The 26,601-nt window shown below is 39.6% G+C and overlaps 1 protein-coding gene across 6 annotated transcripts in view; it reads right to left on the reverse strand.

Annotated features, from left to right (window-relative positions):
* The window catches only part of ZNF521 (zinc finger protein 521), a 294,182-nt gene that overhangs the window by 156,286 nt on the left and 111,295 nt on the right, over positions 1-26,601 (reverse strand). For all 6 annotated transcript variants that reach the window (XM_078347914.1, XM_035270773.3, XM_078347913.1 and 3 more), the window contains one exon: positions 7,864-11,216. In XM_078347914.1, the coding sequence (XP_078204040.1) occupies positions 7,864-10,776 (2,913 nt within the window). In that variant the 5' untranslated portion in view covers positions 10,777-11,216. The remainder of the gene's footprint in view (positions 1-7,863; positions 11,217-26,601) is intronic.

Below are 26,601 nucleotides of genomic sequence, written 5' to 3' on the forward strand. Positions count from 1 at the left end.
GAAAAAATTTTAAGTGACTTCATTTAATTTACAGGTCTGCGCTTCCAACTGCAGCATGAAGAACGCATTGGAAGCAGGGAGAAGACGAAGGAGAGGATCTGTTAGGAAGCTACTGCAGTAACCAGATGAGAAACAACTGCAGCCTAAGATGATGGCTTTGGAGTTGGAAAGAAGTGGATGAGACATTTGAAGATACTTATTGGAGGTGGAATCAACAGTATTCACTGATGGATTAAACATGGAGAATGAGAGGAAAGGAGGAATCAGGAATGATTCACAGGTTTCTTGCTTGAGTAACTGGATGTAGAGTGGTTCCCTTTACTAAAATGATGGAAGTCTGGAAAAGGAAAACATTTCAAGAGAGAACCAGGAGTTTAATGTATGCATACGATACTTCAGATATCCAAGAGACACAAATGGAAAAGGCAAGCTGTGCGCAGAACACAGTAACATAAACTAAGAGCAGATTTGGGCTAGAATATAAATATGGACATTCTTGGCCCAGAGAATTACAGCCACATGAATAGATGAGCTGCCCAAAGGGCGCCAAGGGTGAGCCACAAAGAATTTCTGCACTTTCAGAATAAGCACAGAAAAAGTCTCTAAAGGTAGAAGTAGGAAGAAAGCAGGAAGAGGGAATGTCATGAGGTCAGACAGAGCATGTCAAGGAAAGAGCCATCTCTTCTGCCTAATGTTACAGAGAAGACAAGAACAGAAAGGTTTCTCTCCAACTTGGAGACCACTGGCAGCCTTATTAGAAGCAATGACGACTTCTTTGGGAAAGCAGGCCTTGAGGTGGATAAAACAGAAGACTAGAATGTGTTCACATTATCTAAGACAGAGGCTCACATCTGTATTCCCAGCACTTTGATAGGTGTAAGTGGGAGGATCACTTGAGCCCAGGAGTTTGAGTAACAGCCTGGGTAACATAACGAGACCCTGTCCCTACAAAAAAAAATTTAAAAAGAAATTAGCTGGGTGTGATGGTATACACCTGTAGTCCAAGGCTATTTATTTGTGAGGCTGAGGCAGGTGGATCACTTGAGCCCAGGAGGTCAAGGCTGCAGTGAGTCACTATGGCACCACTGCACTCAGCCCACATGAAAGAGCAAGGCCTTGTCTGTAAATAAATAAATAAGCAAATAAAATCTATGACAGAACTTTGATGAAATATTGCTTCATTAAAGATGATAAAATAATATTTTGAATCCAAAGGGGGTAAAACATATGAATTGCAATTCTATGGCCAACGCATACCTTTCAGGTTCGTTGCTGTACAAAGATTTCCTGCAGGAAAAATCTAGGTGGCCAGTTGTCCTGCAAAAATAAGGAGATATTCTCGGAAGGCCACCAGGCACATGCAAGCTCACAGCATGACACCCATGCAGTGAGGCATTTGCCTACCATGGGCCAGGCCCTGTCAGATGTACTAGGAATATGAGACTGAGTAAGTGCTTGCCCCAGGAAATTAATCAGAGGAAAAGACAGTGTAACAGATAATCATCAAGCAGTGTAACAATTTTCAAATTGTATTTACTCCCTATTATCCGCACAGGTCATTGAAGGGATAGGGAGATGGTTGGAATGAACAGTCAGGCTCATAGGCGGCCTTCTGGAATAGCTGATCTCCAAAGAAAGAACAAGCTGGACAGATTGCTGGAAGGTGCAAGACAGTCAAGAGGAGAGAGGTTATTTGGGGAGAAGGAACAGGACAGCCTCAATAAGACACAGAAGCAATATGCTATCTGTGGTTAATTAAAGTGCTTCCAATTATAGAACAAGGAGAAGGTAGGAAAAAGAAGGGAAAGCCAAAAACCGAAGGGTCCTGTATTTCATAATAAAAGGAGTATTCTATCATCCTATGGGGATCGAGGTGCAGAACACTTAAAATGTTTCAAATAGGAAGGGACATGCTAGACAGATCTGTGTTTAAATGGATGGTTTTGGCAGTGGTGTGGAGATGTATTTGAAAGATGAGAGTCAAGTCAGAAGGACCAAATGAGGCTGCTCTAGTTGTTTAGAAAAGATGATCAGCGATTGAACTTAAAATGTGGTAAGGGTGTGGTGGGAGGAGTTGATTCAAGAAAAACAGCTGGTTGGGTGCAGTGGCTCAACGCCTGTAATCCCAGCACTCTGGGAGATCAAGGCAGGATAATCATTTGAGCCCAGCCTGGGCAACACAGTGAGATCTTGAGCCCACTTAAAAAAAAAAATCCAGACATGGTGGTGCGCACCTGTATAGTCCCAGCTACTCTGGAGATGAGCCAGGAGGATTGCTCAGGAGGTTGAGGCTGTAGTGAGCTGTGATCCCACTACTGTACTCGAGCCTGGGCCACAGAGTGAAACCCTGTCTCAAATAAAAAAAAACAAAAAAGAAGTAGTTGACACTCAACACAGGTTTGAAATCTATGGATCCATTTACATGTGGATTTTCTACCTCTGCCACTCCTAAGACAGCAAGACCAAACCCTCCTTTTCTTTCTCTTCCACAGTCTATGTAACACGAGGACAATGACGATGAAGACCTTTATGATATTCCACTTCTACCTAATGAACAGATTTTCTCTTCCTTATGACTTTAATAGCATTTTCTTTTATCTGGTTTACTTTATTGCAAGAATACAGTATGTAATACACATAATTAACAAAATATGTGTTAACTGTTTATGTTATTGGTAAGTAGGCTATTAGCAGTTAAGTTTTGAGGGAGTAAAAGTTCTACACAGATTTTCGACCAAGTGAAGGATCAGTGCCTCTATCTCCTGGGAGGTTCAAGAGTCAGCTGTACATATGAACTGCATTCAAGATGGCTTGATGACCAAATGATGCAGAGTAGAAAGGAAGTGACTGAGAAGATCAATGGACCTATAGGTGAAATCAAAAACATATGAAAAAATGCAGGTTTAGTGAAAAGGTGCTGAGTGCAATTTGGGACCCACTGAGTTTGAAGTTCAAGGGAACATGTGAGTGGATATGTGGAGCAGGCAGCTGTTTATATGAGTCTGAAGCTTAGTGCAGAGATGTGAGTTGGAGATACCATTGTTTTTTAAAATTAGCTTCAGCCTGGGCACAGTGGCTTACACCTGTAATCCTGGCACTTTGGGAGGCTGAGGCAGGAAGTTTGCTTGAGCCCAGGAATTCAAGACCAGCTTGGGCAACATGGCAAGCTTGTCTCTACAAAAAACACAAAAAATTAGCCAGGCGTGGTGGCACGAGCTTGTGGTCCCAGCTACCCAGGAGGCTGAGGCAGGAAGATCACCTGAGCCCGGGAGGTCAAGGCTGCAGTGAGCTGTGATCGGGCCACTGCACTCTGGCCTGGGTGATAGAGTGAGACCTTGTCTCAAACAAATAAATAAATAATAAAATAAAATTAGCTTCATTGAGGTGTAATCCCCATAAAATAATAAACCAATCTTAAATCCGGCGAGTTCTGATAAATGCATGCACAATCACATAACCACCACAGGCATCATGATACACAGTGTTTCTGTCAGCCTCCAAAAGTCCCCTCCTGTCCATTGGAGACACTATTTGGAGAGCGGTCAATAAAAGGTGACCATTTAAGCTCTGAGAGTAAAGGAGGCCCCATGGAGGGGATATGCAGACTGAGAGCAAGGAGGGAGAAACAAACCTACAGGAAGGGGCTAGCGAAAGGAGGAGGCTGCAGGGCGTCCACAGAGGTACCCAGTAAGCCAAGAAGGAAGGCAAAGGTCCTATAAACATGGACTGACCAACAGTGGCAACTGTTTAGAGACAATAATAACTAAGATATACTATCTTTTTTCTTTAAGTACACTGCACTGTTAATTAGGCCAGAAGAGCCCTTGGAGTCAGTTGCAGTAAATTGATGAATGCAGAAGATCCTGTGCAATGGGTGAGGGAACTGAAGGAGAAGAGAAAGAAGACAGGAATACCGAGAGGATGCTGTAGAAAGACTGGGATTCTACTGCGGCTAGCAAACAGTGTCCTGGGATTGTGGAAAGAGAATCCTGGACCTGGAGTTAGGACCTGGACTCTTGCTCCTTGCCTACCCTTCACTGGCTGTGTGATCTTACAATCCTCTATTTACCCAGTCCTGTTTCCTTGTCTGTAAAATAGAGTGGCTGAGTCAGATGGTCAATACCATTCCTTCTATTTTGATTCTGTGGCACCCTATGCACGTCTCACAACATGGGGAAATCATGAAGCTAATGGTAACGCTGGCAAGAGCAATTTCAATGAACTGGTGGGAATGGTATGAATTGAAATGTGAGTAAACAATCCCTCCAGGAAACCTGACTATGAAGCACACTAGAAAAGGAGGCAGAAGAACATGTGTTTTCAGTATCTCCTGTAGAACTTCAAAGTCATGAGACAACATTTTGAGGTCCAGATGGGGCAGCCCCTGACTAGAGAGCCAGACCAGGGCCCACAAACTCCAGAAGAACGAACATTTATTAGACACACAGTAAATGTCAATAACTCCGCAAAGTGCTCCATGTGTGGAAAAAGCTAGGTGGCCAATGTTCTTCCCATCCCCAATTAATCTTACCATCTCTGGAATCATTTACTGTGGATTATGTGTAAATTTGTATCACATTCAACCTTTGAGGAGCAAAAAAAAAATAGATTCTCCAAAATATTTTATTCAAAACAAAATCTTCAGTGCAAATTTAGATTAATAATTTGAGGATTGTGACACAAAGAAAACATTTTTCACAAAATCAGAAAGCATTAGGCAGAACAAATGGGATTCATAATCAGATCTGTCTTCAATTTCAAATCTCCCTATTACATAACAGCTACTGACTATTATCCTTCTTTTCCTGTTGCATACCTTGTTTTTCATCCATTTTTTCAATTGCAGGGTTTAATATAGTATTTATCCTTCCCAGACTTATATTTAAGTTTAAATCCCTTTTTAATTAGGTATCCTAGTTTCAATCAAGTAATACTCTTTTCAGTCTTTGAAAGATGTACACAAATATTTGTCCATATTCTAAGTCATGGTCCAGAAAAATCTAACCTTGTTCTTGACCATAGCTATGTATCCAGGATTTACTATCTCCTGTGATTTTCTTTTCACTCCAAAAATCTCAAGCCTCAGCAAGAAGAAGAGATGAAAATACCACCTATGTTGCTAAATCCTTCAATTCCTACCTAGGGCTTCTAAGTCAAAAGACAGATGTCACATTTCTTTTCGTGATAAAATTTATTCCTACATGATATACCTGTCTTTTGACAAAGACTTAGATAGTAACATTTCATTTTACGTAATCTGGAAAAAACGCACAAACTACTGCAAATGAGAACTTATAGAAATTTAACGTGGCTAACAAAGAATGTGAACGACAAATGAATATTTATTTTATGTTTTTCTTGCTGACACATTATTTTCAGGCTTCTTTTTGTAGAACTTTGTGTACATTTAGTGAATTTTCTACATCAGTTCAAATAATACGGTCTACTGTATATTTTTAATTGTAGAGGTTATCACATAAAATTTTATAACTTACATAGAATGATGAATTACAAAATGGCGATAGTAATGATGATGACAGTGTTGAACAAATTAGTGAGCTTTTGACGCACAAAAGAAATAGATGAAACCGAATCCTAATACCTGGTCAATTAAGCACATCACTCTAAGCTCTTATTAATCAGGTTTAATAGGGAGGTACACGTCTGCATAGTCATTTTTGACCCTTAGTCACTAGGTGCTTTCAAAATGCAATTGTAAAACTTAAGTATATTAAAAATATTTGAGGTATTATCCTATGTAAATGCAGGATAAAGATAAGCTTTCTAAATATCACTAAGATTTTAGGTATAATTCAAGCCTTAATGATAAATTCTCCTGATCAAGTAACTCTAACCAACTTAATGTGTAAATACTATTTATATGTCCTCATTCATTTTTGAAATATTTCTTCTTAGATGGTATTATAATATATGGTAATTTATAAATATCAGAAAATACAAACCATGAACAGTTAAGAAGAAACAGGCATATACCCTTTCATAAAAAATCCACTATGAAAGAAGGGTCCAGCTTGGCTTCATTTAAAATGCACAAGCACCACCACAATCACACACACACACACAGACTAATGCAAGCATTTAAAATCACCCTTACACATATTTAAAATCACACATGATTATCAATCTCTTGTAGGTATATGTTAAGCATTACAAAATAAAAACAAAGGAAAAGAGTAATTTTCTGCCTTACTGTTTTAAGAATTCTCATTCAAAAACATGTAAATGCAGGAGACATTTTCGGGACAACTGAGGAAATCTAAATATGAACCTCTTACAGATACTCTTAAGAATACTTCCATAAGTATTATGAAATGACTTAATTTTTTAAATTTAGTGAATTGCTTTAGCTAATGATGTCATAATTGAACCAAAAAAATACCCTTATTCTTAGGATTTGTCAAGAAACCTGTAACTTTCCTTCATGTAGCTCAGATTGATTTTAAAAAGGGTGCAGAGAGAGAGAAAACACAACAAAATATTCTTATCTGGTGGATCTGGGATTCCGATACACAGGCACACATACATGTTCATTGTGTTGGCCTTTAAACTTTTCTACAGGCTTAAAAAATTTCAAAGTAAAAACTTGAAAAACCCTCATTTCATGTGATTTTAACTACTAATATTTATTTCACAAGAAACAATTTGACCCAATCCATGAGCTATCAGCCATTATCCAAACTATGTTCTTCCAGCTGTCCTCAGCAGTTCGAAAGGATTTCATGTATTTAAATGAGAGAAAAGTGCAGATTTACTTGGGGAAGGAAGAAGGGAAAGGTGGCTTCAAAGTTTGGGAGTTTGCCTGCCACACAGATGCCACGTTTTGCGAGGCCAGGCTCTGTCTCAGTCTTCTCAGCCCTCCCCTGCCAGCTGACTGATGGCTATCTGCAGGGAGCCACAGGGGGGCCTCCACTGGGGTGTGAGTGCAGAGACAAGATAAGGAAAATGCAGTCACCCCAAACTGAAGGGAGAAGGATCTCCCTGGGATTTTCATTTGGATGGATCTCCAGATAGGGGCAGGTAGGGAAGTGGAAAGAGCTATTAGAAACCAGATGATAAAGCATCAAGAAATATTAAAATGAGCCATCCACTGCTCAGCTTCTTAGAAATGATGACTTAGGAAATGATTTCATTGTAAATGAACTTGTTTCTTGTACTCATCATGGCAAAGAAAGCATAAAACTACTCTGAAACTAAGGGGAAAAAAACGCACGTATTAATTTTGAAACCCAGAGAGTAAGTCTCAAACTCAGGGATAGTGCCTTTAAACAGAATAATGGGCATGTGGCGCTAATAAATGTAGGGGTTTTAAAAATCCTGTTGTGAGGAGTATTTTCCTCACTACCCAGAAGACAAAGGAAAACGGTGAGTGTTGACAACATGGTATTAAAAAGCCACCCTTACCCAATTTGTTATCCCCAAATATATATATTCTTTTTAATTTACTCTAAGCCAGCACATTGGCTCATAGCATCTTACTTTTGTGTCATTATCTCTCTGCCATACACACAAGTCATGGCTGGGGATTTCAACTCATGGCGATACTATGCTGAGATTCCAGATCTCAGTAGTGTTGGCATAAGCGCTGGTCTCTTCAGTCATAGAGAAGACAATATCCTAGGGAGACTGGAATTAGTCCTATTTTGCACCATTCAAGCCAAAATGCTGCTTATCAAGAAGCAAGTAATTGCTAGCTAATGGCTATGAGGGAAAAAAAAAAAACATTGCATTTCAATCTAAGCATCTTTTGGCCCATGACAATAAATAAAGCTGTGGAGAGTGTAAACAAAGTAGGGACCGTTTCTTGAGGAGGTTAAATAGCAAACATTAAAAAAGGCGAGTTACCTCATCTGACTGGGAGGGACTGATTCTGGGCATTGGTGATACTTGGGGCGTTTTCAACTGTGTGCTGTTGCTGTCTGGCACAAGCTCTCGGTGGACGGTTTGGATGTGGTTCTGGAGTTCATTTTCAGACTCAAACTTAACGTTGCAGCTAGAGCAACGCGTCTTCAGTCCCCCCACCTTGCCTTTCCCCTCGATGGCACTCAGATTCTCATTCTGGCCCAAGCCTGGTCTATTCGTGCCGGGAGGGACATTGATGCCTGGGCTGGCGCTTTTACTGAGATTCACGCAGCCAGCACACAGACCATATGGCAGGCCATTGATGTCAAGTTTCACCAGATCTTGCTTGGAACGGAATTCTTTGAGGCAAGATGCGCACTTGTACAGTTTTTGGACGTGCTGGCCACGCCCTGTGGTCTGAACTGCAGACCCATTCCCTGTCTTTTGCATGTGGAATGTCCCATGGATTTTGAGTTCCAAAGTGGAGGTCACTGTCTGCATGCACACCACGCAGCGAAAGCCCGTCAGGGAATTCCTCAAGTCAGGGTGCATTTGGCAATGCTCTAAAAACTCCTCTTCACTCTGGAGAGGCATCTTGCAAATCCGGCAGTTTCCAGTATCAAGACTCTTACTATGCGTGACTTTGTGTTCAGTAAGAGTTAAAAGGGAGGGAAACCGCTCTCCGCAAATAGGGCACATGTAGTGTTTGACAGGGCCTAGGTGGGTCTGCATATGTTCACGGAGGCCATTTTCAGAGAAGAAGGTTCGAGAGCACACGTTGCACTTGTAATTCCCTTTAATGAGCTCCGCTTTCTTTTTCACGATGGCACTTTCTCCAGGTCTGATGTTGTGGTCTCGCAGCTGGTGATTCTGCAGCAAAGTTTCCATAGTGTAGGCTGCCCCACAAATGTCACAGCCATACATAGGCTCAGAGGTGTCAACATCTTCCTCGCTCCCATCGTGACTGTTGTGGGACTCCTGGCTGTTGGTCAGCAGAGTCTGCAGCTCCACTTCCTCTTTCTGCACTTGCTCGGAAGCTCCATTTGTTCCACAGTTGGGTGTCTTGGTTTCAAATACACAATGCTTTTCTCGCAAGTGTTTTTCTAGCAAAATGATTGCATGGAAGGCTTTGCTACAGAATTTGCAGTTGTACTTCTTACTGTGAGTGGTGATGTGGCATTGCAGCTCCACCTCGGTGCCAAAGGACTCACCACAGAAAATGCACTTATGCACTTTCCCTTGGTTTTCCAGATGGTTGTGTTTCACATGGAGCTGCAAGTCAGTCTCGTTGCGGAAGTCCCAGTTGCAAGATGTGCACCTATAGACTTTCTTTTCGTTACTGTGCTTCACGGCCAAGTGGAGCTGAATGGACACTTTGGAGTCAAAAACTTCCTGGCAGAGGGTACAGCGAAAGAAGACAAAGGTGTGCATGTCCAGCAGGTGTTTCTGAAGGTCATCCACCGATGTGAATTGCTTGTCACAACTCTCACAGATGTAATATGTTGAGGTGATCATAAAGTGAATGGTAACATGCTTCAGCAAGGATTCTTGGTTGGGGAATTCCTTGTTGCACTGAGGACAGGTCAATTTTGGAAGCACAGTGTCAAGATGAGTTTTTAGGTGAGTCTGAAAGCTGTCTAGGGATGTGTACTTAGCACCACACTGATTACAGATATATTCTCCGGCTGGACGTGCAGGTGCACCTCCTACTCCCTGCATCATCTTAAGAGATGTCTGCTCTATGGCCACAGGAGATAGGGGGCTTAAGGCCCTGGATTTCTTGCCATTGTGGATATAATTCAGGGCCAAGGGAATGTTTTTATGATTTTCTTTGATATGCTTGTTCAGTTTAAGAACACTGTTGAATATTGGCGAATTTGTACAATAGGAACAAGAATAGACTTCTACTACTGGTTCCTTGGGAGTCCCAAGCACTGGAGACCCAAATCGGGAGCCACTGAGATCACAATGGACCTGTCTTATATGCTCTTCAAGGGAAGAGTCAGTGAGAAACCCCATATAGCAATGGGGACAAAAGAATGCATTACTATCTTTAGCTGCAGGGTTTGCAAATCCATGAGAACATCGGATGTGTTCCTGAAGAGTGTTGAGGTCGTTGACAACTTCAGAACAGAAGTTACACTGGTAGACAATGGCAGGCATGGCAGAAACAATCAGTCCTGGGTCCTGAGCTTCATGCACTTGCTTAAGATGTTCATTTAGGTTATAGAGTGAGGGCAGGACCTCCAAGCAATACTGACAAATATGGGCCTGTTCTGGCTTATCTAAGTGCATAGTTTTCAGGTGAATCTGCAAAACTGCAAGACTTGAAAATAACTGCTTGTTGCAGTAAATACAGCTGTAGGTCACTTTTGCTTGTTTACTCGAGGGACCAGTCATGTCAGGGGTTTGTTGAGCGGCCCTCTTCCTCCCTCGACTCTTTGGGATGGGCGGGGCAGCTTCCACCATGGTTGAGCTGTCCACTGAGAGGTTGGAATCTGGAGTCGTGCTGGACACGGAGGTGTAGCCCACTGTGACCAGGGAAGGGCTGTTGCTGTGATTGCACGACTCGGGTTGCTGGTGACTGTCCATGTGGCTGTACAGTTCCTCAACTGTGTGGAAACTCTCAGAACAAATGCTGCATGAGTTCTTCTTCTCCCCGCCGTGCACCTGCTCCATGTGGTTCATGAGGGAGGTCTCCTCTACGAAGAGCTCATGGCAGTAGACACACTGGAGGGCCGCTCGGTCCTCGTTTGGGGAGCATTCAGGGTGGCACTCTGCAATGTGTTTTTGGAGGTCTTCTGGGAAGTCAAAGCCTTCCTCACACTGACTGCACTTCTGAGTGTCCTTCATCTTCCAGTCCTCCATCCTGGAACCAGACTGGGAGCCGTCCTTGTTCCTCTCGTGAACCTGCATGTGTCCGTGTAAGGAACTAGAGGACAGGAACCCACGGCGACAAATGGCACATTTATATGGCTTGTTGGACGTGTGAGTCTTTAAGTGGATCTTCAAGTGATCACTTCTGGAAAACGCAGCATCACATTCACTGCAGTGGTACTTCTTGTCTCCGGTGTGGAGTTTTATATGGCGATCTCGGCTTCGCTTGTGTTTGAACAGCCTACTGCAGTAGGTGCATTTGAACGGCAGTTTGTCGCTGTGACTCTGCTCATGGTGCTTTAGGTAGCTGAGGCGGCTAAACGACTTGTCACAGAATTGACATGGGTACGGAAGCCCAGGACCACCTTCTTCCTCTCCAAAATCGCAACCTTCTCCATGGCTAGGGGAAGTCTGATCCTTGCTAGAAGGTGAGGAAGCTGGCCAAGAGCAAGTTGGATCATCTTCAACATCCACTCCATCTGCAACAAGAAGCAATGAAACATTTCATCTGACATGTTGAGATTGAAGAGTGAGTTTACCATACCATTTCAACCAGCACACAGAATTGGGCCCTCCTGAACCATTCAAGAAAAAAATGAAAGAGAGAATATTTGAGTGAGACATTTTCAAATCTGAGCCCAAAGCACTTATTCTGCATTTACTTTTTTGTTGAATTGTAAAATATAAGAGGATATTAAATAGTTCTATGTCTAAATTACCCTTTTATTACTTTTTATCATTCTTTCTTAGAAGCAAGGTATATATTATACATTGACAATTTTATTAAAATGCAGATTTTAATATATTTAATGTTTCCTTTGTATTCATTCTAAAATGATTTGCATATTATGTGAGCATCTGAAGAACCAAATGAAAAGAGGAAATATTACAGGAATGATTTAAAATTAATGCAGTCAACCCAGATGTCTAATATTTAATAAAAAATTCCCTCTGCATTTTGCTTGTTTTTATATAAAAAGGCAATTCTGAAGACCAAAATCTTTTATGGGGTTCTTATTGATACAGACCTTATTGCTTTCAGCAAAAAAATATTAAAAAGTAAGCACATGAAAGAAGACAGAAAACAAAATAATAATTATGTCTTGTGTAATGAAAGACAACCAGGATTTCTTCAATAACTGAAATTCGAATACCACAGACCAGAAAATGGATTATTAAATGTTAGAAGGGTAGTGCTAGATATTACATGTAGCTAGGATCAGCTAGGATCAAGAAAAAATGAGAGTTTCACAAGGGCCAGATTTTAATAGTGTATTTTGTTTGGAAAGTTCAAGAGGTGGCCCACCATATCTTCCTTTTGCAAAAGCTTCAGCAGCCTGAACTTCCTTAGCTAAACAGGACCTGCACTTTGAGGTGAGCAGAGACAAAGCAACTTGTGAAAAACTGGAAACAGGAAAAGTGATAAATGATTATGGTAAATGCTGAAAGATTTACGAGTGACAAAAAGAAGACAAACAAGACCGAGAGCCAGATATAAACTTAGCAAGTTATCCATAAAGGAACGTTACCTTGTGTTAGGTGATTTAAAAACTATGTTCTTAGCAAATGTGCAGTTATTTCTGTTGCCTTCTTGATATCCAAGTGGAAAATAAGGCCATCTCAAAACAGGTTGTGAAACCTCTTTTTTGCTTTTCACAACCTATTATTCAAGATCAGAAGAAATTTTAAAAGCTTTTCCCTCTCCAAAGGAGCACAATTTTTCAAAAATACACACAAGTAAAGACCATGGAGTGGAGGTGGTGGGGAGAGTATTTCAGTTAGAATAACAGGCTCAAGTAGAGCATCGTCAGAATATTCTAATGGTTTTCAATTAGAGTATGTTCAAATAAGCTTTTTTAATTCTTCAAGGCTGAAGTTCACTAGCAAGCTAAATTGTTAACATAAAAGTAGAAACTGGTGAGCATTATGTAAACGAATTCCACGTCTGCTTTCTTTAAGGTAACAAGATTTTACTAGATTGTCAGCCTCTTCCTTATCCACAGGAAACAGATGAGGATCATTCCTTTCCTGCATCTAGAAACTGATGACAACACCATCTCACTATCAATGCCAGATGGCAACCCTCTCACTCTGAGAAAACAACCAAACACCATTCCTGGATCCCTGCCCACCGCAACAAAGCTTCGCCATACAAGTTGAAAACCGCATGATTTTGCGTCCTCATTTATATGACTCTATAACCCAACATGTTTCCAGCCTAAGAAAGGGGACGTGGATGTGATTTATACTTAAAGTGAATACGGCAGGAACGTATGCAGATAAACTCAACTCACCATTCAACATACAAAAAAACAATTCTTAAACACTAAAATGATGATCTAGTTTTCCCCTTAAAAAAGTGTTGTCATCTAAAGCTAATATACCTGAAACCAATCAAGGTTTCAAATATTTACCCTAATGGAAAAAAAATGGCTATTTATTAAATGTGCTCAACATTCTAGGTAAAATCTACTACATTTCACATATATCTTTTAGGCTTAAATCCTGCCATTTCATTTAAAAAATATTTTCAAACACATTTTCTCATTTATACATTTGGGGAAAACAGTGAATCACAGTTTGTCATGCATCTAGCCTAGACGGATGTAACTACTGAGCCTGAAAATTTAGCAAGTGAATTTATTATTAAATTGCAGATTGTGTCCAAGCATGACATATTTTTATACAAATACATAAAGAATTATAGAGCAATGAGCCATTATAAAAATTGTGCAATCCCTAACACCATGCTTAAATCAGGTTCTTGTCTGTGGTCCATGCCTGACTGTATCTATTATATAACTGTTCTTTTAAGCTTGTAAATTTTCAGTGACATGTCAAGTGAGCTGAAGGTTAGGATCAAGGTTTTAACCAGGATTCAAGACAGCTAGAAACCTTTTCTTTCTCCTCTCTAGTGCCCATTACTTGTCTTTGTAAGGGAAATTACACAAAACCCCCTATAGCAGTCGTAAGGCTCGGGGACTATGAGGAAGTAAATAGTTTGAGCAAGGAATGTTACTTTTAGAAAAATAAATAAAGGTTCCCTGAAAGGCTGATTTCTGTTTTAAAATATAAAATGTAAAACTCTCATTTGCCAGTACTATAAATGGATTGCATTCTCCCAGGATACACAGGGACTCACTGACAAACTCCCAGCGGGCTGGTCCACGCTCTTCCCATATCATATGCCTGCAAGACTTTTGTGGTGATGGTCTCCCCGCCAACATACTCTGAGGTCCACCTAAGTCTTTGAGAGTTATCTATCCCCATTAACTTAGGCTTTTTGGCAGCCACAGCGCTAACTATGCTTAAATGGTGAATAAAGATTTAAATGATGTCAATTTCTTTTTACACATGGAAAAACTGTAGAGGATTCTTACAACTCAGTTTCCTGAATCAACTTTAACTTTCGTTTCCCTTCGGCACTAAGTGCTACTTACAGGGACTGTCTTTCCGTGTGATGGCAAGTTTTCTGCATTTCAATGTGAAGTACTTAACATGTCCACGTTAAATTTTAATTTTTGAAACCAGTCACTTCACTTGAGCTGACTCTCCAAGAGCTGTAGCTCTCACAGCCGAGAAAGCTTTGCTGGAAACCAGCTCTGTGGCCTAAAAAGTCTATTTAAAGATGCAAATGTGTGTGCATGGTTAGTGCAGATGTTTTTCTACAGCAACTGTACTTGCTGAGTTTCACCATTTCCATAAAGCACATTAAAACAAGTGTGTGAACACTCCGAGATGAAAGTCTCCAACACTCCTGAGACTTTCAGTGGAAAGTAGAGCCGCCTGACTTTTCTCCAAGCAGACAGGAATGCCCATGATTCAGCAGCCTGAGTAAATAAAAGAGGTCCTTATTTCCTAATTTCGCTGGCTGGCCACACTGCAGCAGCCTCTGTGTTTCTGCCAAAGGGGATGCAGAACTGGAACTACACCCAGCCGCTGAAGGCCTGTCTTTGTTAGCCAGCCAGGCTTTCCGGACCATCTTCTGGCAGCAGAACGGCCATATCCTGCAAGGAAGACCTCCATCTCGTGCTCGGCGCTTCTCTAGTCTGCCTAAAAGGATGAAACAACAGATTTTGCTGGGTCTGTGTTGGAGAAGGACAGCTGGAAACTCTGTTAGCAGCAGAGTAACACCTGTTCAGGCATATTTATGGGGGAAAGTGCTCACTAACAGAAAAGTGAAGTCATACTAGAAGGAGTTATTCCACAGAAGAAAGGCAAGAGAACACAAAGTACCTTTGTGATGTGAGCCACCGGCCCCTCCTGTGCCAACCTGGGGAGGAGGAAGCAGAAATTGGACGTGATTTGATCCCAGCTCCTGCTGATGGACAGACAAGCAGGCAAATGAGGGTCTGACAGTCTCAGTTTGTGGCCTGCCATTGTGGAAGAGAAATGCTGAGGGTTCTGGCTACTCATTGGTGTTCAAGTTCAATCGAATTAGCCAGAAATAAAAAAATAACATCAAAGAGAGAAGAAGAGAATATGTGTAGGAGGGCTGGGACTAATGTTGATGCTTACTTTATGATTAAGCAGGTCTTAATTTGTGTAGGATACACACTTCCTGAGGACAGGGAGCAAGCCTTTCAGAAGGTTGATTCCAACACTAAGGGCAATCTGAAATTATTCAAGAAAAACTAATGTAAGAAAGTGGATGGAAATACTTTCGTGCTTAAAGACATTATCTGAACCTCTAAAGTTACTGAAACTTCTGATACCTTAAGTTCTTTTTTTTTTTTCTGGAGACAGATCTTGCTCTGTTGCCCAGGCTGGAGTGCAGTGGCACGATCTGGGTTCACTGCAGCCTCCACCTCCCAGGTTCAAGCAATTCTCCTGCCTCAGCCTCTGGAGTAGCTGGGATTACAGGTGCATTCCATCACACTGGGCAATTTTTAATATTTTTGGTAGAGACAGGGTTTCATCATGTTGGCCAGGCTGGTATTGAACTCCTGACCTGTGATCTGCCCGCCTCAGCCTCCCAAGTTCTTCATAGGGCCTGGTCTGCAAGAAACTGGCTTAACAATATCCTTTTGCTACCTGAGCTTCTTCATGGCAACAGCAGAATACCCTCTTAACTGCCCATCAAGGACTCAGTATCATGTGTGCTAGTGCCACACAGCAAGGTTTTCTTAACAGGGACAGGATTTACATCAATGGTTACTTTTCAAGTGAGAAAAAGAAGCACAAATACTGATGGGTCTGGTACTTGTATAACAACTAAAAGTCAAGAGTCTAGAGTTTTATTTCTAGCTTCATAACTGACTTAGAGAGTGACCTGGCCAAGTCATTTAATCTGCCCCTACCTAGGTATTTCACCTGCAATATGAAGATAATAATTCTTGCTACTTACCCTCTGGGGTGTTACAAAGATTAGTGAATATTTCTAGGGCACCTTATCATGGCTGGAAGAAAAGCTGCATATGTAAACAAAAAGATTTATATGTGTTGTATTTATTTCTGTTTCCATGTGTAAGCTTCTATGAATATAGTACAAACATATTTTAATATTTTCTTTCCTTTAATAGAATCTCTGGAATATTAGTTTTAAGGACTGACCCAATGGCAATCTACAGTTCCTTGAGCATTCACAGTTGTAATACAGCTAGCAAGAAAATAAAACATAAAGAGTTGGTGATATCTAAAAATTAATAGACCATAAATCCATGCTGACTATGTTCCAAGCATTAAATGATCAAACATGGAATATAACCTTCAGTCTTTATAGGCAGGTACCCTTGGCACAAGTGTTTTTCTATGGAATTCTGAAGCCAAGAATGTGGTTTTGAAATTACCTCTCTTCTCCTTAAAACAGGAACAATACAATCAATGTATTATTTAGCACAATAGTAAGTTAATTCAGATTTTTTCTGAGGGTCAAACGACAGGGTAAGACATGAGACCAAAACCGAATTTCAGGTTTTCCCCACTTGCCTTACTTAATTCTTTACTTCTGCCAGCAGGCTGTAGGAGCAGTTCTGAAATTTCTTACTAAATAGAATTCACGGTACTTTTTCAGTCATTAGCTACCTGAGACACCTTAACATAAGCTGAAACTCCTGGGGGAAGTACACAGGTGTGCACAAACGCTAAGAGAAGTAGGGCTCTACTTAAAGAGAAAAATATTTTGAAATGCATGTTTAATAGGCATGGGTAACAAGGGTATTTGTCATGTTACTTCAATGCCAACACACTAACAATTTTACAGCATCATATTTAAAATCCTCTAACCAAATTATAAAATACATTTTTAAAGGAATGATCTAAATTGCTAAAAGATAAGGTCATGCTAAAAAAAACACTATTATGCATTATGACACAATTGCTTCCTTTCATTCTCAATAGAAATGTCAACAGTTTTAGAAAAGCTACAACTTTAATAATATAACTCTCAAGCTTCTTTTTTTTAAAAAAATCAACAGCTCCACATGAAATTCACTCCTTTGTCATATAACTTACTTAACTACTTAAAAATGAATACTCTTTACTGGGTGTTCAAATGAAAAATGTGAACTTTAAAATTATTTATAATTCACAGATGCTTTTAAATTCTGTAATATTTTGAACTGTTCTAGAAGGACCAATTAAGTGAATTAACAGTTAGGTTATGAGGAAAAGGGGTGGTCGCCCCCTAATAACAGCAGCTGTGGGGAGCAGGAATTGGCAGTGCACATTTTTTAACAGTCTTAAGATGAATTCCAGATATCAGGGCTCAAGCTCAGAGGTGTTTTTTTTTTTTGTTTTTTTGTTTTTGGACTTCGAAACTCCCTAGTAAGAAGCTCACTTTTCCCCAACAACACTTTAACACTTCAGATGAGCCAACAAAGAGATAAGGAGTTGTTATCACATCTCCGTTGCTCTCCTTAGGTAATCCTGCGCTTTACATCCATTCTTTCCCCAGACACATTTCGACGGCATGTGCAGAGAGAGGTACAAATGTTTTGCTTGCTGTTGCTTAAAGTTCATTTGAACAGACGGAGCTCAATGAATTCCATCTTCCGCAGCCAAATTAAACAGAAAACAGTGCATTCTTAAGCAGTTCACACTTAACTCCACCTCTGAAATCAGAGGAAAAAGCTGACGTGAAACCAGTTAAAGAACAGTCATCGTCTCTCGCACGGAAATCAAGATATTGTGTTTCTGAAGCCAGACAGAAGGAAAAGTGCTTTCCAATTATGTGGGGGGTGAGAACTGCTTTTCTTTTTCTATCTTTTGGCTCACTTAAAAATACATATAACTAATGATAAGCACCTACCTCTTGGCTTTCAATAACTGGCAATTGTGTACTACACATCTGCTTACAGTGCTGTGACTGAGGGTGTTCTAAGCTGTTTAACAGGTTTATCTCTCTTTGAATAATGAGAGACATCACCAGAGTGGATTTCCTGAGTCTGTATTCTTTTTTTTTCTCATCTATGTTGAGTTAGAAGGCATTTATTAGTTACTATGTACTCTTGTGTTTATATATGACCTCATACCACAGAGAATTTAAAGCAGTTTTTCATTGTTTAATTCATTTAATCAACATTTATTAAGCACCTACTATGTGTTCAGGTCTAATATTGGCTTATGAACTTTAAAAACTACTTTTTTTTTGAAGTTTTGATTTCCTTGTCTATAATATCAGAAAATTTCAGCCTGCCTCAGCATATGAGGTATTATAAGAATCAAACATGACATTATATGAAGTTTCTGTACTGCTAAAATATAAAAATGTACCACATTATCACTACTATTACGAAAGCCAAGTAACCTGTGAGAATTGATCAATGATAACTCATAAATGTGAGAACAGCAGAAAGGAATAAAAATTAACTATAATTTAGTTGTAGTTTTCATATTGAGATTCTAAAAATTTTTAATGATTTAAAAGGCATTTATGTTTACAAATAAACAAAAATAAAGAATAATTATTTAAATAACAATTTAATAAGCATTGTTATTTAATATTAATTTATTAACAATATTATTTTAATAACAATATATTAACAATAAATAAAAATAAAAACATTCCAAAAAAATCTGAATGCTACTCAATGATATCTTGAAAATCGATGTGCAGTAGCTCATTTAATAGCTGCACACTCTGGCAAGTTGTGATTCATTCATTAGTGTTGCAAAGTCCCCGCAACAGAATGGCCTGCATTCAAAGTCCTGGAGCCACATTCCACAGTGCCAACACCACTCTATTGGTCACTATTTTGCTTATTTAGAAATTCCTGGAGGCCAAGTCTATTTCAATTCAAAATCCTTTGCACTAATGTGAAATACATGTATTGAGCTTTGAAGGATGACCCACACTTTTTAAAAATAGTAAATTTCTCAATGCTACCAAGTTAACCATTAGGGATTTCAAATTAACCTCTTCTCTGGGGAAGCAGAAGGTAAAGGTGTTTACCGTTTCTTAGTTTTCACTGAGAAAACTAAGTTTGGAAATGGCTTCATTAGGGAATCATGGATCTTAGAAACTTCATTCCACCATGTTAATGGTTTTGGAAACACCGCCATAAACCACCAGAATTTTCAAATAAAGAAATCAAATTCTATTTCAAAGCAGCATCTGGTTTAACAGAATGTTTTGTCTTGTTAAACTAGACTTTACTAACTATTTTTCCAACATGTAGGCGTTGGAAAACTTTTGGTCACCAGGAATTACAACAGTCCTGAAATGGTATTTATTGGAGCTGAATTTCACCTGTAGTATATCCATGGCAGCAGTAACGCCAACATGAATTTCGGCAGCCTGAAAAGGCCACACTGTATACTTCACTGCCGACGAGGCCATTGGAGAATACAAAAGTGTTGAAAGGCTAAAATTTAATTAATGAACAATTAGCACCCCTTGTGGGTTCATTGTGCAGTAAAGTGATAAATATGGTTTGCTAATGTAGAAAAAGCTGTTGGAAAGATTAGGGGGGAACTTACTACAATTATCCATATGCTATTGTATTACAACTGACCTCAGTACGAGTTCTTGATTTGGATATTCACGTGTCTAACAAATGACAGGAATCGTTAAGGTCTGTGGCAAATAATCATTCTGAATTTTGTTAAGGCACAGACTGACGCACACGGGTTGTCAGGCTGGGGTGAAAAAGCCACTGAAATGCTAGTGAGTACACCTAGCCAACCACCCAACAGCTAAACTCAAAGTAGTATTGTTGTCTGCTCCTCTGTTTTATGACTTTAATGAGGAAGTTATATGCTACAGTGGTATTAAGAAGTCCAGGGATACTGGACTATCTTGAGACTTCATGTAAAAGCAAGAGTCTACAGTAGGGCCAGTCACTAACATGCCTTATACAATAGAAATTGTATAGTGTTTCAACAGAATTATTACCTTTCGCATTAACACTTACATGGCAAAACTGAAATGAAAAAGTGAGACTGGATTCCAAGTAACCCAAATGATATATGGAGATTCTTTATTTCAAATGAGATAATGTTTATAAAAGTGCTATATAAACTGCAAAGCCAAAGCTATTATATTAAAATAATCTTTAATTAGGGTACAACAAAATATCTCTACACAGGTCACATAATATCAAGTAAGTGTATTTATAGAGTTTTTTAATTTATCTAATTCAGCAAAATATAAAAGAGGCATTCTGATAATAAGGCTAATTATCAATTTGAGGACTTCCCAGGGACCTCTTGGCCCTTTATGTTTTATTTTTCACTTTTGATTTGATTGTCTCTTCTCTAGAATCTCTATCTTAGAATGAATATGATGATAACATCCAAACCAGTTCATTTCATCATTTTTTTCTTGGTAATAGCCCTGGTAATTTATTTATGGGAACCAGTACAGTTAAAATTGTGGCACACTGCATGTGTACGCTTCCATGCTTTTATCCAGAGTTGACTAAATGTTCAGAATAGACTAAGTGATTTATGCCAAAGTAGTTTTTCAAATATTTTAGATAACTCTCATATAAGTGCTAAATTATGTAATTTATCACTTAATAGGACTAAATATCTGAACAATCATGTCTTGATGAAATATGCCTCTTAAGGGAAGGCTTTATGATGTTAATTTCTACTGATTAATCTCTATAATCATATTTTTATTAAATTATGTATATGTGTGTATACATATAAATAATATACTATTATCTGAGATCTTGGCAAATATTCCGACACCTGTGACAAAATCAGGCCTCAAAAACCCCATGACACCTCCATGTACTAGCAACTTACTTTGCTTCCAACCAAGATACTTTAAAAATAACAAAATAGTGTAGTATAAGAACAGAATTGAAGGCAGTGTGGCCACAGTTACAAGACAGGTTTCTAATATTCAAAGACATAAAACCTACCAGCACAGTTTTAGAATCTTGACTGACTCAATGCTGTCTGTACCAAAGGGCTGGTTTCTGAAATCTTTACAAAGCTTCCTCCCACATCTGAGCTCTGCTCTTTTCTCTTAAGATGACCTGTTGTTTGGCATGGATTGTGCATACCTGTGGGTCTGACTTTGGGGATCAAAGGAAAGAAAATGAGTGAATGTGATTGAAGCCTACACAGAGAAAAGAAAGTCAAGGCTGTCATTCCTAACTTTTCATGTGTATATGAAACATAAGATTTAAGACCTGTGAGAAATGTGGGACTTTAGGGGTAAAAAAAAAAGTGCTAATTTTACAGATGAACAAATAGGTCAACGAGGATGAGTAACATGTTATAATCTTGTACTAACAATAGTAGTTGACAGTGTCACTGAAACCCACACCCAAATCCCCAGTGCCCAGGCAAGCACCTTGGCTCTACGTATTAGAAAACCCCTAAAGTTCATCCTTCCTAAACTCTTCTCTACTAAAACAAAAACAGCAGCAGCAACTTAAATGCTGATTTTTTTTAATGGGTAAATGAATAAACCTAAAATGATGTTTAATATTGTTTATTTTTCTTTTAAAAATTCATTGTTTTTCATATTACTAAACTAATTCATGCTGATTGATGTATGTATTCACAACTATACAGAAGAAAACGAAAATTGCCTAACAACTCTACAAACCCATAACTCTCTTAACAAGTCATGACAGCCTATTTCTTAATTTGATTTCACTGCTGGCTATTGACTAGAAAAATCCTATACACACACACAAACACACACACACACACACACACACACACACACACTTCCGTAACAGTGGGTCTGTCTTCCTCTCTCCCTTTCTTCCATCCTCTCCTCTGAGCAGGGTAAGATGGTTAGATCAGGTATTGACAAATAAAAGCAGAAAAAAAGGCACAGTCAAACTGGCACTGTGGCCAGCTTCACTTTCCTCTCACACCCTTGCCCGGAGGGACACATTCCCTGCCACTGATTCCTTCTCACCTATCCATTAAGCCACTCTTCTTTATTATTCCAGTGACCCTGGCTGTACACAACAAAACCAAAGGCTGACCCTCTACCACAGCCAGACGACACGGAGCAGCATTTCTCAGTCTAATCCACCAACCACCAGCAGACCAATTGCTTGAATTGCCTGTTACAAATGCAGACACCTGGACTCCATCCCCCACCTCTTGACTTTGAACTTCTGAGGATGGGGCCCAGAAATTCCCTTTTTTAGCCAGCTTCCTGAGTCTTCACCTGCATTCCCAAGCTTGGGAATCACCTTAAAATCTTTTCTTTCCCCTGAATCACCTAAGTCCTTGCTTGAAGTTTGCTGCACTTGGCTGTGGTTTCCCATGTTTGCTCCTCTATAATGGAACATCATTGACGGAGGGCTTTCTCGCCCTTATTCAATGACCAAATTGAATCCCAGTTCTTCCAAGAAGTGGCTTTTACAGAAAGAAAATTAGATCACTATATTCTTTACCCTCCTATCCTTTAACAGGCCCCCTCCCACTTTGAGTAGGACTCCATATTTCAAATCTTTTCAGTGAAATACTCAATTAGCTCCAGCAAGTAACTTCCTCTCTGTAAGTGTGTTGGCAGGAGCTCATACATTTCCAGAAAAAGAGAGTGACCATTTTGAAGAGTTATACGGTTCCAAGTACATAAAGGCTGGCGTTACATGATTAGGAAACACTGTTCTGAGTAGGTAGCCATGTTTCAAGTGTGTACACGAAAAAAAAAATCTGTCTTCCTAAACTTTTGTTGATGATTACTTTCAAGCTGCATTAGCTGGATGAGAAATATCAATATGCTATCAAAGGCAGCTGACCCTGCCAACCATTTCAACATAGAAAGGAGGTTGTCACAAAACTACAAAGCAAACGAGTATCTGGAGTAAGAAGTGAGAGAAGAAGGGAGCCTCCTATAGTCAGCAATACTTTCTTTATCCACTCAGGAAGGTGTTGCTAGAATTGCTGATTAAATGCTTCAAGTTGGACCTCTCTAGCAGTTCTTTGTTCTTTGAACAGGCTCCTATCAGTCTCTTGCAACTTCTGGGGTTCAGAATGTAAGTGTGGTATGCCGTACAGTAAATTAAGCCTTCTGCTGTCAGAGCTGGAAATAGGAGGGGGCGGGGGAGAAAAAGGGCTTGATCTCAAGTGATTTTTATTGGCTTCATTTACATCCTGTTTAAGGTTTTCTGAGTAGCACAAGGTGTCTTATCTCTGGCTACCAGGGGGTATTTTGCAGTCAAAGCAGTTAACACACTTTGTCTCTCCCTCTCCTCCTGTCCCTTTCCCTCAAGCTCTCTTTTTTTTCAAGCCATCTTATCTTATCGCACACATCTCTTCAGGCTGAAGAGAACCCATACTTATCAGAAGCAGCTTACTCCATTGTCGTTCAGGGCTGCTAAAGACAAATGATAGTTTAAGTCAAAAGAAAATCAGTTAACCTCTTCTGCACTCTGTTTTGAAATCCTCCGGACTGCCTCACCTTTATTAGTGCTAAATGGTACCAGAAGTGCCCCTCAAATTTCCATCCATACAGCACATCCCATCTCCTACAGCAGAGTAAGAAGACTAGGGACAAAGTTGCTGGTCACAGTTGGACACCGAGGGCACCTAAGGCCCGCCTGCCTTTATCAGACTCCTCCCTACCCCCAGTTGACTTCTCCATGATATCACAGGAAGTGGAAGCTCCAAACATCTATAAGGAAAAAACAACAACAAACAGAAACTAGAGTGGGGGAAGTGGAAACAGTAGTCAAAAGACAAGGGACCTTTCCCCAGATCTGCCTGAGTGCTTGCCAATGGCACCCACATAAACACGAGAGGGCTGTTAGAAACACAGCCATCTTCTCTAACAGTGACATAGACACCGTTACTCAAATCTATTAAATCATCACACAATGTGCCAGAGAGTCTTGAGTATTGAAGAGCTTGATCTTCTGTTACAAACTCAGCACTGATGGCCCTTGACTCCGAGTACACATCGGAATTGTCCAAAGAGATTTAAAAAATACGTTCTGGATCCGTTCTCAGGCAGATTAAATCAGACTCTGAGAGTTAAGATCCATAGAGGGTGCAGGCTGCGCTGACAACCACTACCCTAGATTCAAAACCCCATGGAAGCTGGTCTAAAAGACAGATTCCACAAAACAAACCTCTTTCTTTTCTGGACTCCCCTACCCCTCGACAGGCAGGCCAGCACTGGGGTGAGTTTTCTGCACTACTTTGTGTTATATGCAATGAACTGGATATTAAAAAAAAAAAGTTAAAGCAAGCAATACTGAACACTCCCATCACTCACCATTATCACAGGCAAAAGTGCAATATGTGAACAGTTATTAGGCATCTCATCTGTATGTTTTATACTTCCTTTAAAAATTCCCATTCCTCTTCTTCATACCCCAGCACCCCATGGGCTCCTTTATATTAGTGATAACCCCATACTTTCACCTGCAGTGAAGGCTCTCTTAATTGTCCATTATCTTAGTGTGTCAGCACAAAGGAGCAGGAACGGAATCCTCGTCCAAACGGTTTCACCTCCCTCTCCTGAGAGTGATGCCCTTGTCAAGGCATTAAAGACACGAAAACCTGCCACTTATCAGAATTGTATTTGAATCGAACCACTGTCCTTGAAAAGTGTAGGCAGGAGATATTATCAAACCGCACCGCATTGCCAGCTCCAGTTCCATGGCAGCTCGAACAATCTAAAAAGATACGATCCAAACTTTGCCATGCATTCCTCATAATAGAATTACAGGGAACAATGCAAACATGTTCGCTGATTTTTTTAAATGGTTAAGTACAAAGAAATGCATGGGTCAGGTTGTTGATGAATACAAATGTAACGGTTCCAAGCCTTAGGACACCTTTGAACATAAATTCACCAAGGAACCAAACCATGAAACTCTTCTAATTACTCCATACCTTCAATTCTTAACAAAAGTAAGTCAAGGCTTTTAAAACACCACATTTATCTTGGTTATAATGAGGGGAAAATGTGCACATCTTTAGTGATCCTATGGACAGATTAAAAAACAAAGCACATTCTAAAGAGCATTTAAAAACAAAACTGAAAGAAAAAACGTTATTTTTAAGTATTCAGGCCAATTTGCGTGCCTTCCACATCTCTCTATGTCCTCACTTTTTATACTTTTTTTTCTTATTCTATTCAAAGCCACACTGCCTTAGAAAAAAGAATTTATGCGTGCTTTTAACAAGTAAACAAGTGTACAAATTAATTCAGAGAGCAGTAATTTTGAAAATTTTCTATGTTTAATGTGCACTGCAGTTAAACTACTTTTTCTGTACAAATTAATTTACTGCATCAGTGATCGATGTTTATGTTTAGGCAATTTTATTTCTCAGTGTGGTAAAATTAGACCTAATAGTTGCAACCTGTTATGTCCAATCTGTCACTGAAATTCAAATTGCCTTTTTCCTATTATTCAAGGAGCAATTTGGAGGAATTAAAGCCATCTAAAAACGGAAGACAAACAATTCTCTGTAAGGACTCAATAGCCTGTGTCATCAACCAAATCCACACCCTCTGATCTCTTCTGAGCAGGTTCTTTCAGCATTTTTCTGAGGTTCTCAAACTTTCACATTTACCAAGCCACACAAGAGGAAATTTTAGGTTGAAACCAAAAATCTTACCTACCAATTTTCAGCCTTCGAGAGAAGTATTCAAAAGTTCAAAGATCATGGTGCTGACTTCCAAATACCAACTCTCATCTAAAAAACTCCCAATCTTCATGGCATATATATTTGCTCCATCCTTTTTTTTTTTTTTTTGCTTGTTTTGCTTGATCTGGGAATAATTTTTTTCTTGCACAATGAGTTTAATCTGCAATTCTTTTCTTACTAGGGAGAATTATTTAGATGCATAAGATTTAAATTTTGCAGTGATAGATGCTAAAATTGGGAAACAAATGAGCCCCATTTTTGGACAAATTCTGTTTGCTTGGTTTTTCTCATTGTCTAGCTATCAAATGTAATGGGTGATTCTTGTTCTAGACTGTGAATACAAAGAACATATCAAATGGAGAGAGTGGGAGTGGATAAACTGAAAAGGTGCAAAGCCATCGCAGGCCCCTTGCAGGGGTTGGGTGCTGTCAAAGCAGGCTACAACTAATAGGGGCCATAATCTGAGGAGACTTCACTTCAAACACCCAAGGCCATCATGTTACAATATGTTCTCGCTAGATTTGGGGTTTCTTCAACAAAAGAACCCCAAATCAACTGTGGATATAATCGTCCCTTGGTATAAGAGAATTTCTGAAAATGTTTCTTTTATAACACTCCCTGACTGCTATTTCTATTCCCAAGCCTGCCTTCCCCAACAGAGTTTGCCCTGATTTTGAGGAGATCACCTATAGATTTAGGAATGCTTCATCTGGTTAGAGAACCTCAGTTTTCCCTTATGGTTACGTTTGTACATTATTTGTGGAACTCAACATTTCTATCAAACACTACTCATCTTTTTTTCACAGCGGTCAATACTGCTTTGAAGTTTTTTTTCTTCTT

This window comes from Callithrix jacchus, chromosome 13 (assembly GCF_049354715.1).
Source record: "Callithrix jacchus isolate 240 chromosome 13, calJac240_pri, whole genome shotgun sequence".
Classification (NCBI taxonomy): domain Eukaryota; kingdom Metazoa; phylum Chordata; class Mammalia; order Primates; family Cebidae; genus Callithrix; species Callithrix jacchus.